The sequence below is a fragment of the Falco rusticolus genome, chromosome 5, assembly GCF_015220075.1.
Source record: "Falco rusticolus isolate bFalRus1 chromosome 5, bFalRus1.pri, whole genome shotgun sequence".
NCBI classification, from domain to species: domain Eukaryota; kingdom Metazoa; phylum Chordata; class Aves; order Falconiformes; family Falconidae; genus Falco; species Falco rusticolus.
Window position 1 is genome coordinate 18,237,956 of NC_051191.1, and position 22,141 is coordinate 18,260,096.

The 22,141-nt window shown below is 38.7% G+C and overlaps 1 protein-coding gene across 2 annotated transcripts in view; it reads left to right on the top strand.

Moving 5' to 3' along the window:
• Positions 1-6,168: 6,168 nt before the first annotated feature.
• The window catches only part of LOC119148580 (guanine nucleotide-binding protein G(i) subunit alpha-1), a 36,276-nt gene continuing 20,303 nt past the window's right edge, over positions 6,169-22,141 (top strand). Inside the window, exons 1-2 of one of the 2 annotated variants that reach the window (XM_037388952.1) lie at positions 6,169-6,323; positions 6,428-6,630. In XM_037388952.1, the coding sequence (XP_037244849.1) occupies positions 6,513-6,630 (118 nt within the window). In that variant the 5' untranslated portion in view covers positions 6,169-6,323; positions 6,428-6,512. The remainder of the gene's footprint in view (positions 6,324-6,427; positions 6,631-22,141) is intronic. The other variant, XM_037388951.1, reaches the window with a different exon arrangement.

Below are 22,141 nucleotides of genomic sequence, written 5' to 3' on the forward strand. Positions count from 1 at the left end.
TTAAAACTTTGTATTAATACATTATAGAATCTATTTATCACAATAAGTAACATTCATATGCAATTTTCAAATGCAGTAAAAGAAAACAGATTATTCAGGTACCTACTCATAAGAGCTGCCTTTTAGTGTACATGTGAAGACACTATATATGACAGTCAAATACTGCTACGTTTTCTTACAGTTACTCTGTGTTTATGTGAGAGAAAACTGGAATATTCCTGCAGTTTTTTTCCCGAGTATCTCATTTAGTGTAACATCTTACATAGTTGTTTCACTCACTATACTTTTACAGATTTTGAATAAAGAGGTTTATCTTAAATTCATTTAAAAAGACACCAACTCATGATGACCTAGTATTGTAAGAGTGAACATTATGCTGATGGATTTTTTTGCCTACACACTGATGTTTACTTCCTACAATTCAAAACTGAAATAGTCACTACAACAAAGATTTACAAAAGCTTTATACAAATAGAATGACATCTACTCTGTAATGGTTGCTGATGTGACAATTGCAGATGAATGTACATATTTATGCATCTAATTTTTACTCACATGCAGTAACATTTACCAGCACAACACTTAGTGGTTCACAGTGTCATTTCACACTTACTGTGAAATAATTTCAATTTATCCATACCTACAAAGGAACAAAGAATAATATAACTGCCCCAGACCACATCCCAAAGAGGCATGTATTTCATAACATTGCATGTTTACCTGTTTTTTTGCACTTTATTTCATGTTTAATTAGTTTCTGCTATGGGTTTACTAAAGGCACTATATTATGAAGTTCTACAGTTTGTGCTGGCTTCTTAGCACTATGGAAACAGACGTGTATCTGTGTGTGTCTCTGTCTCTCAAATTAATAGAATCTTTATTAATAACATGCTCAATTTTTCAATGAGTTCTTCCTTGGTTTATTTATACTATGAACTCCATACTATGATTAGTTCATTTGCAGCTCAGGGTTAGAAATGACAGTAGATTATGTAGCTTCTTTTGCCAGAACTATTCAGAATTAAATCTAACAAGATAAATCTTACAAAAACATGCAGACTGCACAGAAAGAAATCTGCCTTGCTGAACATTTGCTTCTGACTGTCATATTCAAGGAGAGAATTTATCTACAGTGTTTTGAACATAGAAATCATCAGCTTACAGACACACAACTTTTGGAAACCTGATCTTTTGGAAGGGTTAACATAATATGAATTAAATGTCAAACTCCCCTCTGCCCCACTACTGAGCCTTCTCCTAGCAAAATACATGCAGTCCACCTTCAAGGACCTCTGGATTACACTGTATGTATACACAAAGCTGATTCCTCTCCCACATTAGTGTAATTAGCACTGCCTTCATTAACATTAACGGAATCCTTACTGTGTATGTCAGGGCAGCAGTGAGTACTAGGCTGTGCACAGCACTCACTGGCCTACACAGCGTATGGCTCCTCTCCCTCCCAACGGTGCCATCCTTGCACAATATACACCTTGTCATCTCCCAAGGCACTGACAATAATTACTTGCATCCACAATAACAAGCACTATAGGTGTTAGTATGCTACCAAGTTACAGCTTACTCACTTCAGTATTGTTCAGCTACAGCATTAGCAAATTTTAAAACTGAACTTGTTTTGTGGGTCCAACAAAAATTTCATTTTGAATTAAGCATACAAAATCTCTTAGAAAGGTCCTGAATAGAGGTGTTGCATGTGACATCCGAGATCTGCCCTGTCATTAGGGACGTTGCTGAACAGGGACATTATAATAGCTAATTAACATCTAAAGTATCCACTATCTATTAATTAACTACACTAACGTGAGAGCAGAATCAGATTCGTGCAGCATACAGTGTAATCCAGAGGTTCTTGGAAGGTGGACTACATGTACTTTGCCAGAGGGTTCAGCAATGGGGAACAGGGGCATTTGACATTTAACTCATATAGTAGATTTGTATTTGTTTTGATGTCTATTTTACAGCTCTTCATGTGATTATAATTTCAAATAGTGCAATACAATTTCTTACCATTGGTAATTAGTTAGGTATGATGCCATATGGGACCATGGCATCACATGGGAGGCCCCTAGTTAATCTGGAAAAAAATGGGGTTTACTAAAACTGTGAAAAAGTCAAGAAGCTGGCTAAAGGCAACACTGCAATATATACAGTTTAAAAGTGAAGCAGCAGTATGGAAGAAGATACTTTGTACTGAATCGTGGGAACATTTTCTTTTCTTAGCACAAAAAGAAATTAAATAAATTAGATAAAATGTTATTTTAGTTTAGGTGTTGAGTTATAATTATGCATGTAGTTACATACTTTATTCAAAAGCATTTTACTTTGGTCTGTTCACTTTTCCAAAGATAGAAATTCAAATTCTTGCCCATTTTCCTCTATTTCTTTCATAACAATTATATTCAATTTCTCATACATGACTTTGCATATTGTCTGGTTAAAGATGTGAGCAAATAAGGTGGCTGAATCAGATAAATTAAAATCTGGGGAAAAAAAAAGCAAAATAGAAGGCTAAAGGATTATCATTATCCCCACAAAACTGTATATTCTACACCAAACGTGAGAAATTCTATCTATTAAGCCCATGCAGTAGCAGCTAAAGATAATCTTACAGAGAAACGAGCCCAAGAGCAGGTGACGGGGACTCAAAAGGAGGTCATACTAAACAATGGCTATTTGTTGTTAAAGCTAGCAAAACAACAAAAACTCTTGAAATAATCCTCTTGCAGGAACAAGGCCACACAACACACAGAGAGCTTCTGAGCAACCTCCCAACTTGTCAGAGGAAGGGAAAAGCTGTATAATTCTAACTATAGGGATGAAATACACTACTTCATATAACCACACTGCTGTGAAGCAACTCTAATCAATGCATTTGAGCAAAAACACTCCTGACATTTTGAAATAAAACTGATAGATGGTGTACTGCCCAAATACGGACTGTATTTAACTATTCAACTATAGTTTCTTTCCTATGCAGTAGAATATATTAGATTATGGGAAAATATTGTAAAACATCATGGATTACTATCTATATTCACATATACAGATTACATATCTATACTAGCTCCAGATATAGGTTCAGGCCTCCACTGCTCTACAACTTAACATCGTAAGACAGTATTTGCTGCAAAGCACTTCATCGACAAACTTTGTTCTGAGTATTTCAAGTTTCCTGGCCACAACAGAGTTAGCACAATCATTCTTCACCCATCTTGGGCACTGTAAAAAAGATATGCCTCATTCCATGATCCTGAGCTTCTATCGATGTGAAGTAACTCTAGAATATAATAATATATCACCTGGGCCATTATTCCATAAGTAGAACTAAACAACTGATGTCGATGAACACAGTTTAAAAGATCTTTTATTGTTTCAAAGGACAGTGCATAAGGAAGTAATATTGGTGAATCATATGTAACCTGTAACAAGTATTTCTTCTACTCCTGTAAAATTAAAAATAAAAAATTAAAAACAAAAAAATGCAAATTGGCTGAAAATTTCATCACAAGTAACACCATGTCAGAGAAAACATATGCAAGCAAGTCTTCAGGATCTAGACCCTGGTTTTGGTAATGTTGTCCGTGTACATAAAGGTACACTTTATCCACAGGACTAATAGCAAAAAGGTAGAGGAAAAAGCCCTAATTATGAAATAAAGTGTTTTTAAGATAAACAGGACTAGAAAGAGCATGAAATCTGTTTATATTTAAGACTAAATACGTAAAAAAGCAGACACTATACAGTTCTGTTTTCCTGTTACAGACTGACGTAAAAAAAAAAGGGTCTCAGGCCTATTTCAACCTTTATACCTCTGGGTGTAGTGACAGTGTTAAAAGGGCAAGAGGGCAGAGACAGAACCATAGCAGACACTCTTAGTCAAAAGTATAAACATGTGTGCACTAGGCACATGATTAAATGAAACAAAAGCCACGCAACGCTGGGGTGTCCTAGTTGTAGCATCTACAGCCTTGTAACATCTACCTCTCTCATCACCACATTATTTTCATCTACCATAATCTGTTTACTACTTTCTTATTCGCTAATCTGCACTTTCATTTGCCGATACCCAAACCATGTGTTGTTTATCTCAGAAATCACTCTTTATCCTTTATTTCCAAACCAGAAAACTATCCCTTAGCTTATTAAATTTTCTGCTCCCCTAACTCCGTTCCTTCCTGAGCAGCGGTCTACATCGCTACCTCTGCTACTTTGTCACAGGAGATACCAGGAACCCTAAAACAAGACTAGGCTCCCATATGTCAGATCAATTGTTCTGTAAAAACTCTTATCCCATGGTACCAGTGTTGAAGTCTGCTCAAAAGAACACAAAATGGACTGCATACATGAACCTCTCAGGAGGGTAGATGACTGGTGGCTAAGAATCAAGTCACAGCTCACAGCTGCCCAGCCATTCTCCATAGCAGTAGCACAATGAAGATGGCCAAATAAAATGTCTTGGAGGTCTAATGAAGTCTTAAGAGTTAATGTTGTTTGAGGTTTCTTTAAGAAAGGATTTTATACCATGTTTTGCTAGGGTTCAGTGCATGCTTACCAACCAGAAAATGTTAAACTTATTTAAGTCACAGTTTAATTGAGCATTACTTACATCATTTTACTTCATTACTTATGGTTTATTCAGCATGAGCAAAGATTCCTGTAAAGAAAAATATCCAATAAAAGATGAATATTGAGTACACTTTTTCATCAAGATTAAGTATTACAGGAAAAAACTTTTAATTTTCCAAGTACAGTAATAGCTGAGTCTGACTTGAAGTCTTTGTACTCTAATGCTGAAACACCTCCTGTATGGTAAAATTCTGCTTTTTGTGCTCATTCTGAAGGCTGAAATTCCTGAGATCCTATAGAAACAAAAAATCCCAAGGACTCACTGGGGAAAATGAACTTTAATTTAACAGATTTGCCTCAGACTCTTGTGTCTTATGGTTCAACTGAAACTTTTTTCTGAGATTCAGCTTTATTTCAGGCGCAGGCTGCTTTACCTAAGAAATTCTGTGAAGCCTACTTTGCTTCAAACAGACTGTGCTCACAAGCTGGGGAATGGTGGTGGATACATCACCCAGAAGCTCAGCTGACCCTGCTTTGGGGCAGGAGGTTGGACTGGGTGATCTCCTGAGGACCTTTCCAACCCGATTTATTTCTGTGATCCTATTATAAGGTAATAGGATCTTTCTTTTGTAATCCAAACAGTTCAACACGTGCACGGCGGGGAAAGAATTGTAGCAATTGCATCTTAGCATGTTTTCTTAGGGGGTTTATGTTAAAGAACAGAACGAGCAAGCAACAAAATAACCCATCGGCAGATGGGATGTGGACATGCAGACAGCCCTACACTTGAGCTCTCAGAAAGCACGCAGGGCACGCGAAAACTGGCTGAGCGGTTTTGAGCCGTGGGGTGGGATCGTCTCACTCGGCTTTCTTTTAGCGAGGGAAAAAATGCTGCTGGCTGGTGAGTCCTCAGAGCAGAGAGCCCCGCTGCAGCCCCAGGCCACCCCCCGGCCACCCCCTCCTGAGGGGACAACCGCCCTGGAGCCCACCAGCACCCGGCGCCGTGGGGGCTGGACCCCGAGGCCCTCTGACGGATCTCGGCAGCGAAGCGGCGAGTAGCGAGCACAAGGCAGGCGCGGACACCGTTAGCAGACGGCGAGGCTGAGGAGAGCGCTCCCCTCCGCCGGCTCCCGCTCCCCGCCGCGCCGCAGGACACCTCAGCCTCCGGAACCGCCCCTGCGGGCGGTGGTACGGCCGCGCCCAGCGCTCCCCCGCCCCGCCGAGGGACGGAACCTCCCGCACGGAGCCGTTTAAATCCGAGCCCTCGGCGGCTGGCCCCGCCACAGGCAGGTGTGCAGCGATGGCACCTGCAGGTGACGGTGCCGCTCAGGCCCCCCGCGCGCGTTTCCAGCGCCACGCGCGTCCTGGTTGCCTTGCGCTTCCCCCCGCCCTCCGCAACGGCTCGCGGACGCCGTGCGCACGCGCGGCCGCCCCGCCCTTCCCGCCGAGCACGCGTTCGCCGCTCTCCTTCCCCCGCGCCCCCCACATCCGCGCCGCCGTGTGGGCGGCGCGCGCGACCGAGCGCCTGCGGGGGGCGGGGGCGGTGCCGCGGGAGCGCCAGGGCCGCGGCGGCGGGAGCAGCAGCCTCTCGGCCCGGCGGGCAGCGGGCCCTGCAGCGTGGCCTCCGCTAGCGGCTCTCCGCCCGCTCCCTCTCCGCGTTCCCCGGGGGACGGCTTCAGGCAAGCCTCCCCTCGCCCCCTCCCCGTTTTCTTCCTCTCCGGTTGCTTGCGTGTGAGGTAAACTCTGCGTGTGGTGCCTGCGCCGCCGTTGCGTTTCAGGTGAGGGAGGGGGGGGGAAGAGAAACAGAGCGGGAAGGCACTCACTCCCCCTCCCTCCTCAGCGCCTCTCCGGCGGCCCCGGGCGCCAAACCCCGCCGCTCCCTTGCTTCTCATCTCCCGGCGAAATAAAACACCCCCCTTCCCAAAATGGGCTGCACGCTGAGCGCCGAGGACAAGGCAGCGGTGGAGAGGAGCAAGATGATCGACAGGAACCTGCGGGAGGATGGCGAGAAGGCGGCCCGGGAGGTTAAGCTGCTCCTCTTGGGTAAGGGCTCCAGTGAGGCCAGGGTCCCCCTGAAGTAATCCCCCTTTCCCGCCGAAGCCCTGGGGTGAGGTGCCCCCTCGCCTCCCAGCCCGGAGGCGAGGGCCCTTGTGTGGGCGAGGGCGGGGCAGGTGCCCACCAGTTCCCGCTAATGTGAGGAGGGGGGGCCGCTCCTCCGGCTTGGAGGGTGGTTGGGCGGTGGGATGCGTTCCTGGGATAACGTGGCTGGAGGAAAGCCGCCCGGCCGTAGTGGGGGGTGTGCTCGTGGCCCCTCGTAAGTTCTGGGGCTGAGGGGAGGCACAGCAGCCCGTTAACGCAGGTGGGCGTCTCGGCTTCTTTCGGGGTTACAGGCAGGGCCGCTCTGGGGAAGCGGCACGGCGTAGTTTGTCCCGGGGCGCTTGTTCAGACCGGGCCCTAACTCCCACATGAAGGGGATAACATCTGAAACTTAAGACGTGGATTCTGTGTATCTCTGCTTAGACGAAGGAAATTGCTGGTTGGAGGATGTTTGCTGTTAGTTTCTTGTAGACCCGGACATATAAATTGTTGCTACAAGAATAAAGTGCAGAAAGCATCAAAGGAACAAAAGGCAAAGCACCATTTAACTTCTCACAGTTTCATTTTTGTGGAATTTTCTCGTGTTGCTGAAATCTTAACGGAAAGTACAACCTTGATGGGGATTCTAAACGTATAATGACTCGCATAATATGTATCGTGTGTACTTGTGAGCACAACTCAGGAACTTGAAGCTAGCTTTTTTGTATATTTTGCGATATGTTTTTGTGTAAACATAAGTAAAATCAGACTATTTTAAAAATTACAAGAAAAAAGTGAAGGTTTTAATTAGTAATACCTTTGTGCAAGACTAAAATGACTGTACAGCTTGCAGACAGCTGAAGGCTAGAAGATTTGCATTGTATTAATATTGTAGGGAGTTCGGCAGTATATGCCGTATAACTAAATGAGACCGGATCCTTCTAATCCGGTTTTAGATAGCTGTTGAGTTGCAGCTTTCCCTGTTACTCCCTTCCCCTCCCAGACCTACAGTTTCAGGCAAACTTTTTAAACAATGCCCAGTTTCTCACTTTGCTCGACATCGATTATGCTAGATTCACTACAGACATTGTAGTAGACCTCTTCAGCAACAGAAAGAAGTTACTTTATTCTAAAATAGCTCCAGAAGGGTGCAGGAAACTGAAGCACTTCCATGTGTAGATGAAGAGATGAAACAAACCTAGTATGGGAAAAACAAACGTCCTAAAATGTGTTTGTAGACCTAAAATTTCACTTGGAAAAGAAGCAATTAAAGCTTTTATTTTTTGTTTTCCAGAAAGTGTTAGGCTTTGGGTTGGTACTGTTGCCTAGTCCTGTACACCTTTGGAATCCTTGGATTGTTGTATGGAAAGGTTATCCCGTTATGAGATCAGTAACACTTTCTGCAGTGCTGCTATTGTCTCTTTCAAAGATGACAAAGTAATGCTTTGTGGTTTCTGGCAACGCATTTAAAATTATTTTTTCAGTGCCTTGCTGTTCTGTATGGAACTTCTAGGACATGTAGTTTGGTGGTCGTCTTCATATCTTTCATCATACTCTCTGGGTATGGATGAAGTATAGAAGTATGCTTTAAACTTGAGAATGAGTTCTGTCACTGTTCTCAGGTTTTTTAATGCTCTTATGTGTAAAGTACTGTGCTATGAGTTTTGATTTTTAAATTTCACAAACTGTGTTTCTAATACTTTCCTCAAAAGCTTTTCTGTATGTTTTTTCTGCTGGAATCTCATGAAATCTTGGGATATGGAACTAATGCTCAAATACAAGTGTTTTCTCATAGTGTTCTGAGCAATAGCTCAGTTGGTTTAGTATTTCCCCCTCCCCTATTAAAAAGAGATAGGAAAACTGTCAGGCAAACTTTTACTACCAGTGTTTGAATCATTATTTAAACAAAAATTACATAATAATCTACTGAACTCACGCTGAGGTTTTGTATATATACCCTTGGATGTAATTCTGTATATCACATGTCTTGGAATTAAAGTTTTTCAGTTACTTTTCCTTGCAACTCTGTCAGATGTCTTAAATGTTATATGAATGCTTTATCTGATCGCGAAACTATTTATAAAGTTACTTCCACTAGAGTCACTTCCTTCTCACCACTCACTGTCCCAATTGCTTGTTTTGCCCATATGTCATAGTTTATAATCTGCTTGCTTGTACTACATCTATTTATGGGATTTTTCTGTTAAAAAGATACTGAAATAAAAGGAAAAGTACAAATTGTGGTCTGCTGCCAGGAAAATACAGTGTGTGTGAGGCATCTAAAGTACCTTGCTTATGTAGAAAAAGAGCATGTAGCTATATACCTACTGACCCTATAAGACAGATTTCTTACAGTGTCTATAAAATTCATATTTTTGTGTGGTGACTAAAGAGTTCTACTGAAGCTTCAGCTAGAATGCTCAGTTGAGGGGAGGTGTGTTTATAAAATTAGTCTGTATCTAGCCTTTAAATTTAATTTATTCCAGTATATGCTTTTTAAAGGTTTTTCTAAAACAGGAAATAACAGTGATTTAATTGAGATAGATGTGACACAGCTGTACCTAAACCATGACTTTGTAAACAATGTCACTGATCCATGTTATATTTTGTTGTCCTGTCTTTATGAGGAAGCAGACATACTTAAGCTGTGCAAAATACTCTTGGCCTGGATTATCTAGCTTCTTTCATCGTTATCTGTAAATTGGTACATCATTTTGTACAAATTTGATGGCAGGTCATTTGGAACAAAAATACTGGGTTTTGACCATTACCCATGTATAACTATTTTATCCTTGTAATTCTATGCACTCCAATGTGCTATCCCAACAGCAGGATAACCTTTCCTGAAAAATTTCTGAGCACTATCCTCATTATTAGTAGTAAGCTGAATTTGAGCATATAGTTTGTAATCCAAATGGAAGATGCTTGTTTATACATGGAATTAGGTTATTTTAATTAAAAAAAATCAATAAATAAGCAACTTTCTTTCATTTAAAATTATTTTCAATGTGTGACCTTCCCATAAAATTTAAGTGCAGTCTAGCATATTGTCCAACACTAAAATATAACATGCAAAAGTACTTTTCCTTAAGCACTTTAATATTTGTGTCAAGTTGACAGTTCCTAAACTTCTGTTTTCTAATTGTTTGAAGTAATTGTTTTGGGTGTGGGGTTTTTTTTAATTTTTCACATGCTTAAGTGTGAGTGAGATTTTTGAAAAGCAGTGTATATTTTGGCTAGCTTCCAAGCAGTGTAAGCAGTAGACCCATGTTGTTTTTCTCTTTCATGGTTCCTCATCTTAACTTTTAGTATTTATCAAATAAAAAATCCAGTGGTGCTTGCCAAATGAGTGTAATTCTAATCATGTTGGGAGATGGTGGTTCTTATGTACTGGGTTAATATACATGTGATCCAGATCAGGTGTGGATTTGCAAGTACATTTCTGTTGAATTAGCTAAAGCACATAAGACTGAATTTATGCCAACTGCAGGAGAACAGGCAGTTCCTCATTTAGTAGAAAGCCTTCTGGTATGAGGTTAACTCATCAGGTTTTATGAATATATTCAAACCGGCAGCATGAGTTTATAGGATTAGCACTTTGTCTTGTGGATTATCACATTCTTAACCTAATATAGCAAATTCAGTGAAAGGAGCAATAGATATGTCTTAAACGTCTTCAGGAGTGGATCCTGGGATCCAGGAGGTCACAGGCCATATATTTGACAACTTTAATTATCTGTCTATTTTCTGGATAATTGTTTGTAGATTTAACTTCAATGGATACCTTTATTATCATGACCAACAAAGCCGCTTTTCCATTCCTGAATAGATCCTTGTAACTTGTACTGGAACATTCTTAAAGATACCTGGTTTTTAATTTCAGACAGAGTACTGCTCTTAAACTTTTTCTTTCATTGCAGTTCTTCCTATTCCTTAGGGTAGCAACTAGAACAGTTCTATGAAGTTAACTCTTCTAAATCTTCACACTTCAAGCATCTTTTTCTCTACTGCTTTTCTTTTGTTATAGAGCTGCATCTTTCTGTCTGCTTAGTCAACAGACTCCCACTGCATGCGCATCTTTTCAGCAGCATGATCCTTGTAGTCCTTGGCAATACCTGCCTTCCTCCAGACCTGACTGCACATTGGACTAAAAAAAAAAATCTATGCTGTTTGTACTGTTACTTCTCTTGCCTTTCCTCCAGAGTATTCTCTTTCACCATGCTTGCAGACAAAAAAGGCTATAGAAGTCTGAACTTACGGGAGATCTCAAGAAAGCCTTATTCTCACAAACAAGCATTGCACACTTAAGAGATGTTGACCTCATCTTTGTTAAGTTATGCAAGCCTAGTCTAAAACGTATCTGACAAAGTATTTCCTGTCTCGCTTTCAGAGGCAATTATCTATAGATATTTACAAAGTTTACTTCCAATTTAAAAGCTGTTTTGTGATACCTAAAAGAAGTGTTTAATGTTAGGGGTTTTTTTTGCTTGTTTGATCTTGTCTGTCTGCCCTCTGACTTTCTGCCTGTCTGGTTAGATCTAGCAGGAGTTCTGAACTGGGAGCTTTTTTTTCTCTTGCATTTTAATATGGTACAGTTGGGCTCCAGCAATCAGGATGTTATTTATGAGGACTTTTATATCTGACTTGGTAGTTAAGTCAGTGAAATCCTCAAGCCTTTGTACTAAACACAACAATAATTTCAAAGAACAGTCAAAATTACTAGATTCCCATAGTGTAATAATCCCCCTTCCTTTTGTGAAAGGAGGCTCATGGATATACAGAAAACACAGCCATTCAGTTATGGTTGTGTTTGTGTAATTGCAGTTTGTGTTCTTTTATGCTTGTCTCTTTCTATTTGAATGTTGGTGTAATAATTTACAACATTGTAATATTGGTGTCTAATGTGTATATAGACTTCATCACCGCAATACAAATTGTCTTCAGTGATTTCAGGTCACCTGTTGCATTATTTTAAATCTTCATTTTGGAAGTTTCTTCATAAAATCAGCATTTATGATATCATGATTTTAATTTCCTAATGTTCTTAGGAAAAAATGTATTTCGGTATGTGTTTTAGAAGGGGCTGAAGACAAATGGTACATTTTGTGCCATGTTGTGATAACAGTAATCGCGACTTTGCTTTTTTGTCTGTTGATGAAAAAGTGTAGTTACGGATATATACAAATTACTGTAACTTCTCTTGCATTAGGCATTAAGGCTTTTTAATATTTTAAGAGTTAGAAAACACTTTACAATTTAAAAAATATTTTCCTTTAAGTTGTCATTTAAAATCAACGTAATGCTTCTTCCCACCCTCCCACCAAAACCAGAGACCAAAAAAGCTCTGGTTAATGTACCTTTTGGTCATCCATTCACTCCCAGCATCAGTGGTGGCTCAAGGCTACACTTAAGTTCTGTAATACGCTGACTTAATTTGTTTCTTCCTACATTTTCTGGCAGCACAGTTTATTGTATTGTTATTGTGCTGCTATGACAGTTTACTTCAGCCCTATGGATTATATTGCTGAAATGATTGTGTATTTAAACTAACTTCCTCTTGTGAAGTTATTTTTAACTCACTTCACAGTATAGCTCCTTGCATAGTTGTTGGCACAACTTGAGCTCAGGCTTTGTGCTGTGAAGATTTAGGCTGTGCTGATTTATATAATCATATGGCCAAAGTGGATTGTTCTTTTGCTGCCACATTTTACCCTTTAGTTGTTTTGGTCCTCTGAAAAGGAATAATTGAGTAGTCAGCATATCCTAAAGTCTGGCTAAATATTTTGAAACCAGGCCATGAGTCTGGCTTCAGAAGGCGTGAAATTCTGAAGTCAGCTTTTGCTGCTGAGCTTGATGGATGTCTGCTTTCCTGTAATATACTATCTGGCAAATTTCAAGGTAGAAGATGAAGTAGAAAAGAGGTATTTAAGATGTTCTATTAAGTGTGAAGTTTTTCTGCCATGGAACACTAAATATATATCTGAACTGACTTGATAATTATCTATTAATAAGGTCTTTTTCCAAACTGTGTACAGGAGAGCCTGTATTGATGAAAACTCGCTATTCTGAGGTGGAGTCTTAGTCACTGTCCGGCTTTACTGAGGTCAGCTGTTCTATTTATTGCCCTTGTTTGCTCAGTGTCCTGTTACCTCAGGCTTTGTGTAAATTACTGTTTTGTTATTCTGTAAATGGAACTAAGTTGGTTTCACCTGAGAGATTCTGTATCCAAAAAGTATTTAAGTTGGTAAGGTATAGAGAGACCAGTTAGAAAAATCAGAACTTCGAACTTTTGAAAGCAGTAGGTTTTAAGTGCAGTATTCAAAAAAGGCAAGAGTTTTTGAAGTGATAAACTTGGTGACATTTCTGAGCAGAAGGATAATTAAGATACTGAAATTTATTACACAATCACAATTAAACCTAAAACTTTGGTGAGAGACTTGTGTACTAGAACGTATGCTTTTGCAATAAAAGATTTGAACTCATCTCTTAATGCTAAACTTCATTCTCCTTGTCTATGAAGTAGGAGCAGACAAGACAAAATAAGATTTCTTAATGAGAATCAAGATGGGAAGAAGGAATGATATGATGTCATAGACTATCTTATGTTTGTGGCTGCTTATAACCCTTTCACAGTATAGCTGTAAGAAGTGTTAGGGTTGGGAATTTGGAAGATGTTTCCCATCATCATGGCTTTGCCCTTGGAATTTGCAAAGCTGTGGAGCCAGAGCCAGCTTCAAAATCTCTGGAATTATCTACAGCTTGAATATGTAACAGGAGGTAAAGTATCATGTATCTCGTCATGCTGTACCAAGCAAAATGGCCTAAAAATCACTTGGTGTCCCAGATACCTATATGTACTATTCCTTGAGCATGCTATCTGTTTAGTTCAATTTTTGTCTTCCCACATCATTTTTGTTTAATTAATGGCCAGCCCTTCCTTGAAAACTATACTTCTGTGTAATCTTTAAAATTTTCTCATGATAGTATTCTTTCAGGATCTCAGCTGATGGGGTAATTGATGTAGAGCATTTAACAACCAGTTCTTAAAGAGATTTGTTGTTAAGTATTACAGGCAAATAAATTGCTTTCCTTGCCTGGCTTTGGTAATTAAAAGGTCACTGAAGCTCTGAGTAAGAGAATTTCTTTTATGTTTAGGTAACAACATAAATCAGGTAGCAGTGTTGACATCTGTCTTTATGTTTATATGGGTGCTATGTATTTATGTTTAGGGATGCATGTAAATGCAATATTGAAATTAGAAAATACTTCCCTGAAGCTTATTTAAAGGAATCAACAGCATTCCAATATACAGTACTTCAATTAATGAAATAAACTGTACCTCATTACATTCTCATATATGCCTTTTAGAAATGTAGGATTGCATTTGAAGTGCGTAATATACTTAGTAAAGGTACCTGATTAAATCTTCAGTGAAATATAACAGTATCTAGGCAACCAGAATGGACAGGAAGTCTTTACAGAAGCAGATTGCTTCTAAAGAAACCAAATGTACTGTAATGAAAATCCCTGTGAATTTTCTGTGAAGCAGATTTATAATTCTTAGTATCTTCTACAACTTAATATGGTCTGCTTCTTTAAATGAAAATACTGTTGGAGTCAAATAGCTACCTGTATCCCATTTCCCCTTTGCAAAGTTGATAAAATAATTTCTTGCATATAAGTATATGTTGTTTTTTACATGGATAAAGCTGTTGTAGTCGTTTAGTTTGTGATATGAGTTGTTACCTATCACAATCATAAGGATGTTCTGTATCTGTTTTGTTTTTTTTAATAGTTTCACTAAAACTCAAGAGGTTCTTGCCAACTTTCTAAATCCATATTGGAATATGGGGAATTAACAGTGCATGTTGTCTAATAAGCAGTTGAGCCATTCCAGAAGCTTTGTGTTGGTTAAAAGGAGAGTGTTCTTGCAGCATCTGGCTGAATGGTTTTGCTCTGACTCTGGCCCTTTTAAATGCTTAATTCCGTTTTGAGCTTGTTTAATAGTAAAATTGGCTGTCCTGTTTAGACTTAATTTGTTTCTGGAGTGGTTAGTTTCACTGGTATTTCATAATCACAGAGTGGTTTGGGTTGGAAGGGACCTTAAGGATCATCTAGTTCCAACTCCCCTGCCATGGGCAGGGACACCTTCCACTAGACCAGGTTGCTCAGAGCTCCATCCAGCCTGGCCTGGTTGATGGCCAGGTAATGGTCTGGTGAGGACTTGAATAAAACCATTGATGAGGAGCAGAGATAAATGCCATATGCAAATGAGTACTGGAAATGCATAGTGCCGGGTGGAGGGGGAAATGGGTGCAGAATAGGATTCTTTCTGTTTCTGCATTTCTGTGCCACAGTTTACTGTAGAATTGGATTAGGGATAATGTGAAATTGTGTTCACTTTTGAGGTCCAGTTGGTAGACAGAATAAGTGGGTTTTGAATGGAGTTTAAAACCTCGTTGGTGGAATAGGAGATGATGCCATTCTTAAGCAGTGTGGTGATTAGGGCACTTGATTGGAAGATAGGGGTAGGAGTTTGTTTTTGTTCCAAGTCTAAGGAGTCTCACACCTGTGTTTCCTTATGCTATTTTAACTTACAGGTCATAGGCTTGAGCAGGAAGGATCTTTTTCTACCTAACACTTTGAGGAATGCAGGATGGTAGTGGACAAGAAGCATAACTGCCAGCTTGGTGTCCAAACAGTAGAGAGGAGAATGGAGATGCTGGTCTCCAGTTAAAACAGTAAAGTTGTACTAATATTATAAACAGAATACAGTATGAATGTAGTATTGGAATGCAATTTTAGAAGTTGCTATGACTGGAGATAAATGCCTTGCAGTAACAAAATTGGGACAAAATAAGACAATTGTTTTGAGTATTTATAGATTTTATTTAAGTTATTTTGCATACTTGTTGCTTTCAGAATCTGCCAGGGGTGTACTATACAAGGGTGAACTGAAGATAAGCTAAGTATCATTTAATTGTTGTCAGTATTCTTGATGCATTAAAAATTTCTTGAAGCATTTTGAAAATGCATTTCTCAGCTGTATGCAGTTCAGTTACTGATAGTTAATAAATCTGGTAAACTCTTAGCAATACCATTAAATGCATTCTAAAGCTCTTAGACATTGACAGGGATTCCTTTTAATATGCTTTAGTGCCTCAGTGTTTGCTAGCAAAGGCTGTCATTTAATTCCTGGATGAGAGACTACCTAAGTTGTTTTCTCTGTGCTGTTTTGGAACATAGGACCTTTTGGGGTTAGATTACATCAGACTTTGACAGTATACTAGTCTGAGGCCTAACAAACTACTATATGTGTAGGTATCTATCTTAACTCTTGCTTCTGGGCCTGTTGGGTGTGCAACTCCGTGTTTGAATAGGTTGATATTTTTGTATACTTCAAAGCTTTCTCAGCTTAATTTGAGACCAGTTAAATGCAAAGTCTAAGTAGCAACCAGAAAGAGCCATAATTTTGTTTTAGTGCTATTAACCACAAATAATATTCTACTTGTAGGTAGCTTTGCGTGGAAAATGCATGTAACAAAAGAATATGGTTGAGTGCACAACTGAATTTTCTTTCCTGGTTCACATACAAATAACAGTTCTGAAAATATTTGCTTTTGAAAAAGATGAGGCTGGATAGTTAGGTCTTTTTCATATAACATTTCAAATCTGTGTCACTAAGTACTGTTTTTTAGTAGAGGTGGAGACATTTTTGTAGTGAATTTAGGTCAACCGTCAATATGCTTATTCTCCTTATTTTTGTGGATTGTAGTTCTAGAGCTACAAGATGAAAAACACTGAAGTGAGGCGTGGATGAAGACTGGGAATGTATGTGAACTAAAGTTCATGTAAAACCACTACTTCTACAATAATGAGCGAACCTTTAGTGAAACTGCATTTGTCCTGGTATAAACTTTGAGAGTACCCATTTATCTCATTTGCAAATAATGTCTTGGTGTTGCATGACAAGTAGGGCTTTGAATAAAATCAGTTGAGATTTTTGTCGTATTGTGATAGGAATGCCCACACTTGGCTTTCTAATTTTCCCAACTCTTTGTATAGTTACATAGGGACAGTCGGCTCTGTCACAATTGTAGATAATAAAACAGTAGTGTTGTTCTGAATTGCAAGTGGAGTGTGATGAAAATATGCAATGAATTCCATTCCAATTTAATTTTGTTTTATCTCTCCACCAGAATAATCCGCATAAAGTATGCCTCTGTTGCAGTGTGGGTTTTTTAATAAAGTATTTTTGATTTTTATTAACGATAGTCTACTTACTAGTAGAAGTTCTCTGATATCTCAGTCACTGAACCTACCGTTTTTGCACACCGTATTTATAGCTCAGTGAATAGTAAAAGGCCACGAAGGCCAATCACGCTGTCGAGAAAAATGTCAGGGCACTCTGGATTTCTAGAGGTTTATTAGATAGATATTTGGAGTCTGGATGAGACATGCTGTACTGTGGCAGAAATTAACAGTAACTGTCTTGGTAAACCTTGTAAGACCAAAGGAGGTGCTTCTTTCTGTTGGAGCACTCAGCATTTATCTCATGTAGTGTGGTCATACACAACATCCACTCAAACTCATGTTCTAGAAGGTCTTTAATCATGTTCTTTTATACTATGGTTTCAAACTATGTAGTGATTGTTTCTGAGCATACTACAAGAAGATAAATCAATCAAGCAGCTCAGTTATTTGCTATTAGTGAAGTTCTATTAGAAACACAAACAAGTTTCTGGACTTCAAATTTTGAGGCGATTCCCAAATCTCTTAAAGGTAGTGTAGAGGCTGGCCTTTGATACCTTTATCAGCTGACTGCTTAAATGTATCAGCGCTGACATGTTAGATAACCTGGAGCCACAAGCATTTTAGCCACTGGTGGTATGGCGTATAGTTGTGAGGCAGCAAGCATGATTACTATCTCTAAATGTGCATCCATTCCCTCATTTGATTTCTGGCATAAGAGGTTTTATTTCCAAACCTTTGAATCTCAGCTTATGGTCCTGCTGTGTTTGGCACCTCACACAAAGGAAGCTATGCCTATATCTTAGTTGAAGAAAATGCCTCAGATTTTAAAGTAAAATGGCGCTGTCCCTCTATAAGGCAGTGATACCGTTTTAAGACACTGTGTACATTCTCAGAAGATTAGTCTTTTTAAAGTAGATTCAATTCTAAGGTACTGTATTTCCTTTTGAATGTTTCACAGAGTTTCTGAAGTATGACACTTGGGATTGTACTGGTGCACTGCTTGATAGTGAGACAAAGAGTCTGCAACTTGGTTATAGTGTAAGTGATGCACATAATGATAGAAGGGTTCCTCCTATATAGCAGTAGCTGTACAGCCAATAGCTTGAAACATTTGAGGAGTATTAATATAAGAATAGTCTTGAAGAGCTAGGTAGAATTTATATTCAAAAGCTGTGTACATTCAAGTGGGTTGTACATAAAATTTCTGCTATGGTGTCAGTTTATGATGTGCATCAAATTCTAAGCAAAAAGACAATTTCATAAAACCATTGTCATAAAAAGATATTAAGCACTAATAGAAAATTTGAAATAGCTCTAAACTCAATTTATACTTCAAAAGATAAAGATGTGAATAAAAGTTACCAAAAGGTTTGCAAAATGGAGTGTGCGCTCTGGTTGTTTCACCGTAAGCTTTGTTTTTTAGAATTCAGTAAGTTCCAGAGGTTATACAGAATATAAACTGATACTTTTTAATTGTTGTTTCCATATTAAACTAATATAGTCTTATCACTTAGGTGTTTATTATAGTAATGGCCTAGGTATCTAAGAAGCTCTAAGCAGTTTATTAGAGGTCTAGACCTGAATAAACAAGCTGACATGAGTTAATAGGCAATTGCTTCTTGAGGCAACATTTTATATAAACTTTCTAAAATTATTTTATGTGTGATGACTAGTTTGGGTACTACTGATTTTGAACATCTACTAAGAGCAATACTGAAGACTTAGGAAAGAAAGGATTAGTTGTAATTCTTGATTTCTTAAGAAATTTACAAAACTGAAGGGTGGCTTATAGGTTTAAATGGTGCTGCTTCTGTGGTATTAAGCTGGCATGCAGCTACTGAAGCATTGAGAATTATCTCAGATCTTTTTTCTGAGTCAGTGTCATTTCAGAATCTGTCACTCTTGTGGTTTCAACCAGTGATGTAATCTGGGATTCACACTCTATTACTACATGGCTAACTTACTGAAATATTTTGTTCCAGATATTATTCACACAGCTTCTTTCTTAACTAATTCAAAGTTTCCTGGCACATTCAAATTCCAGTAGCTGTGGAAATTCCAAGACTAGTGCCACTTTATAAATAATGAGTACTATCAACCTTTGGTTGTCTATATGAAAACAGTTGAGAAGGGGAAAAGGAACATAAACTGTGTCAGTGGCAGCAGCCACCCCAGAATTAGGAGAATACAAGATGGTGGTAGAAAAGAAGCATAACTGCTGGGTGGCTTCAAAAAGGGTGAGTGGGAACATGAGACAAAAAAAAAAATAAATTTTGCAGGGAAGTAGTGGTGTAGGTGCTGCTGTCAGAATGTTTCATTTAGTGGTCAGCCTGTTTAGAAGTGTAGCAACAAGTGTCCACTGTGCGTTTCTTGTACTAGCATTGATGTATTTTGAATACGGTAACAGTGTTTAGCAGCCTGAATTCATACTTAAGTCTATGTCTGGTAATGTCATGAGGTGATATTTAAGAGATTATACTTCCAAGCTATCTGCTTGCCATGTGCTTTTGTAAGAGATTACTGGCCCTGTAGCAGATACAGTAGAAATCACTGGGCATTTAGCTTGTGCTGTGACCAGTGGCAGCTGAGGAGCCGGTACCATTAATCTCGAGCATTCTCCTGTGAAATGCTAACATCTGACAAGACTGGATAGGAGAGCTGTGGGGACTTCACAGTAGGTGAATCCAACAGTTTAAGAAGTAGTGTTTTATTTTGAACTTCACATGTGTCTCTAACCTGGTACAAGTCTCCTGTTGTACAGTCTGGAAAACTGACAAGCATCCACTGAAATTTGTTCTATTTATTTAATCCATTAAATGGTATTAATTATTCTTGTCTGTACTTTAAGTCTCTTCTGGCAACATAAGACTATTGTACTTGTTTATGGGTTCTGTTCCTTTGTCCGATTTAGTTGGTGGTTCAAATCTGGCTCCATTCTACTCTTCAGTTTTTATCCAACTCTTAATCTAGGTTGGGGGGTTCCCCCCAAAAAATTTAGGCTACATTTTTTTTTGTTAGAGTTGTGAGGAATATATTTGTGCTATTAGGAGTTGTACTTGACAGTTGGTTTCCCCCAAAGAGGGGTACTGTGAACTTGAAGTGTGCATTGTTTTTTATTTTGGTATTGCGTTAGCTTCTTCAGTAAGCAGTTAGTAAATGCTTCACTTAGAAATGTTACTGTTAAAATCTCAGCACTTCCAAGCACTGAAACTGCTGTTTGTGTGCATAAAACATTTGTTCCAGAAATGTGTAGTTCTGGAATGCTTGCTATGTAGGCAGTGTGTGGGATAATAAATCATGAGACACCATGAGTAGTTTAACATTTTTGCTGACCTGTTACTTTGAATCAAATTATAAAATACTTAGTTCTTTTTAAACACAGACCTGCTCCATTTGGAAAGTAAAAGAATATTCATAGTAGTGAGTCATAGGGTCATAGAATTATGTAGGTAGGAAAAGACTGAAGATCATAAAGTCTAACAGTCTGTCTTTTTAATATTTTTTAGTAAGTTCTTGTGTAACTGGCCAGATATAAGCTTGGAAAATCAAATATTGCTTTAGCTGTTTAAGTTTATTTGAACTTTGCTAGCCATACTCTGTTCCTTCAGACTAGTGTGAGGTTGCTCTATTAAATATTTTTTTGTTGTTTTTTGGAACATGAAGGTGCTTTGATTTTTCTCACCATTTCCAAAGTTGAAAGTTAAGAAGAAACCACAACACTTTGAAAGAAAAATTGTAGTACAAATTTAGTCCCTTTTATTTAGCTGAGCTTCAGATTAACTGTGCCATGGATGGTGCAGTAGGATTAGTCATAGGCCTGGGTTTATATGCTCCGTATGAATTTACTGAGTGCTCTCATAACTCATGCTGGATCCAGGTAAACAGCTGCATTGGAGAGCACCAAGACTAGCTGTGGAAGCATTGACATGTGACAGTAGAGCCTGATTACTAAACTTTGAGGCAGAAGATCCTTCAGATTATAGTAGAATCTGTGTGTGTGTGTAAACAATGGTTCTGCTGTTTCCTGTATTAAATTGTGCTGATAAAGTTGGACATATTTTGCTTCCACACATTGTCAGTTTGCATAATGAAACATAAGGATCTACTTACTTTCTGGCAAGCAGGTGTAGTAAGTGTACTAGACTTAGCTGAAGTTATATTTCTACTGAACTATGTGAATAGAAGTTTTAAAACTGCTTTACATTGGATTTTTGTAAGATGTTACCCTTTTTTTGGGGGGGGGATGCATGAAGGACACAAAGCAAACAAGAGATGAAAACACTCATCAGTTTTTCAAACTCTTTTGTCAAAGTGATGACCCAAAAGTTAGCTCAGACTTTCATTTAAAACTAAGCAAACAAAAAATGCCCACCATTCTGGTAAATTTGGAACTGATGCACTGCTGTTTTTCTAGTCTGAGCAGAACTGTCATGTCTTTATTTATGTATAACATAAAAAATATTAATAGTAACTAAGCCAATGAGACTTTTTGGCAGTAGTGAAGCTGAAATCAAGTATCACACTTCAGTAGGCAATAAATAAAATCCTTTACAAGATGATTGAGGAATATACAATCAAGTCTGTCTAAATTTGGGTAGGGTTTGGATGTGACAGTACAGCTAGCCCTGACGTTTTATATGCAGCTGTCCCATGAAATATTTAATACTGCTTGCTCCTGTCTGAAACTTCCTAAAACAGAGTTCTCATTTTGCTGTATGGAGAACTTATTCACACTGAGATAAGGAGGAAATTTTACAAATGCATCCTTTAGAAAACCTGGCTGAGCTCTGCATTCAGGAGTACAAAATTAATCAATCTCCTTTCAGTATTGGACAGTAAGTAAGGTGTAGCTTTCTTGCATACTTTGCAAAGATTATTAGGCAAGCTGCAGGATGCATTTTAGCATGCAGTTACAGAAAAAAACCAAAACCAAACACAACTGTTTCTATTTTCTGTTAAATAAAATTGGGGAGTTTCATCTTCCAGGAATTCATTGTTGATATTTTAAGTACTCTGCAATACATAACTTTTTTGTGATATGTATTATGAGTGTTTGTGGTTATGTTACTAAGAGTGCTTTTATGGCAGTTCTAGGTGTTCAGTACACATGAATTCTAACACCATAGAGAAACATTCATACCTGACTGGGGGGGGGGAAGAGTAGAAAGTGTATTACAAAATTACATTTTGATACTGTGACTAGCCCTGACATTCATCTGCTACG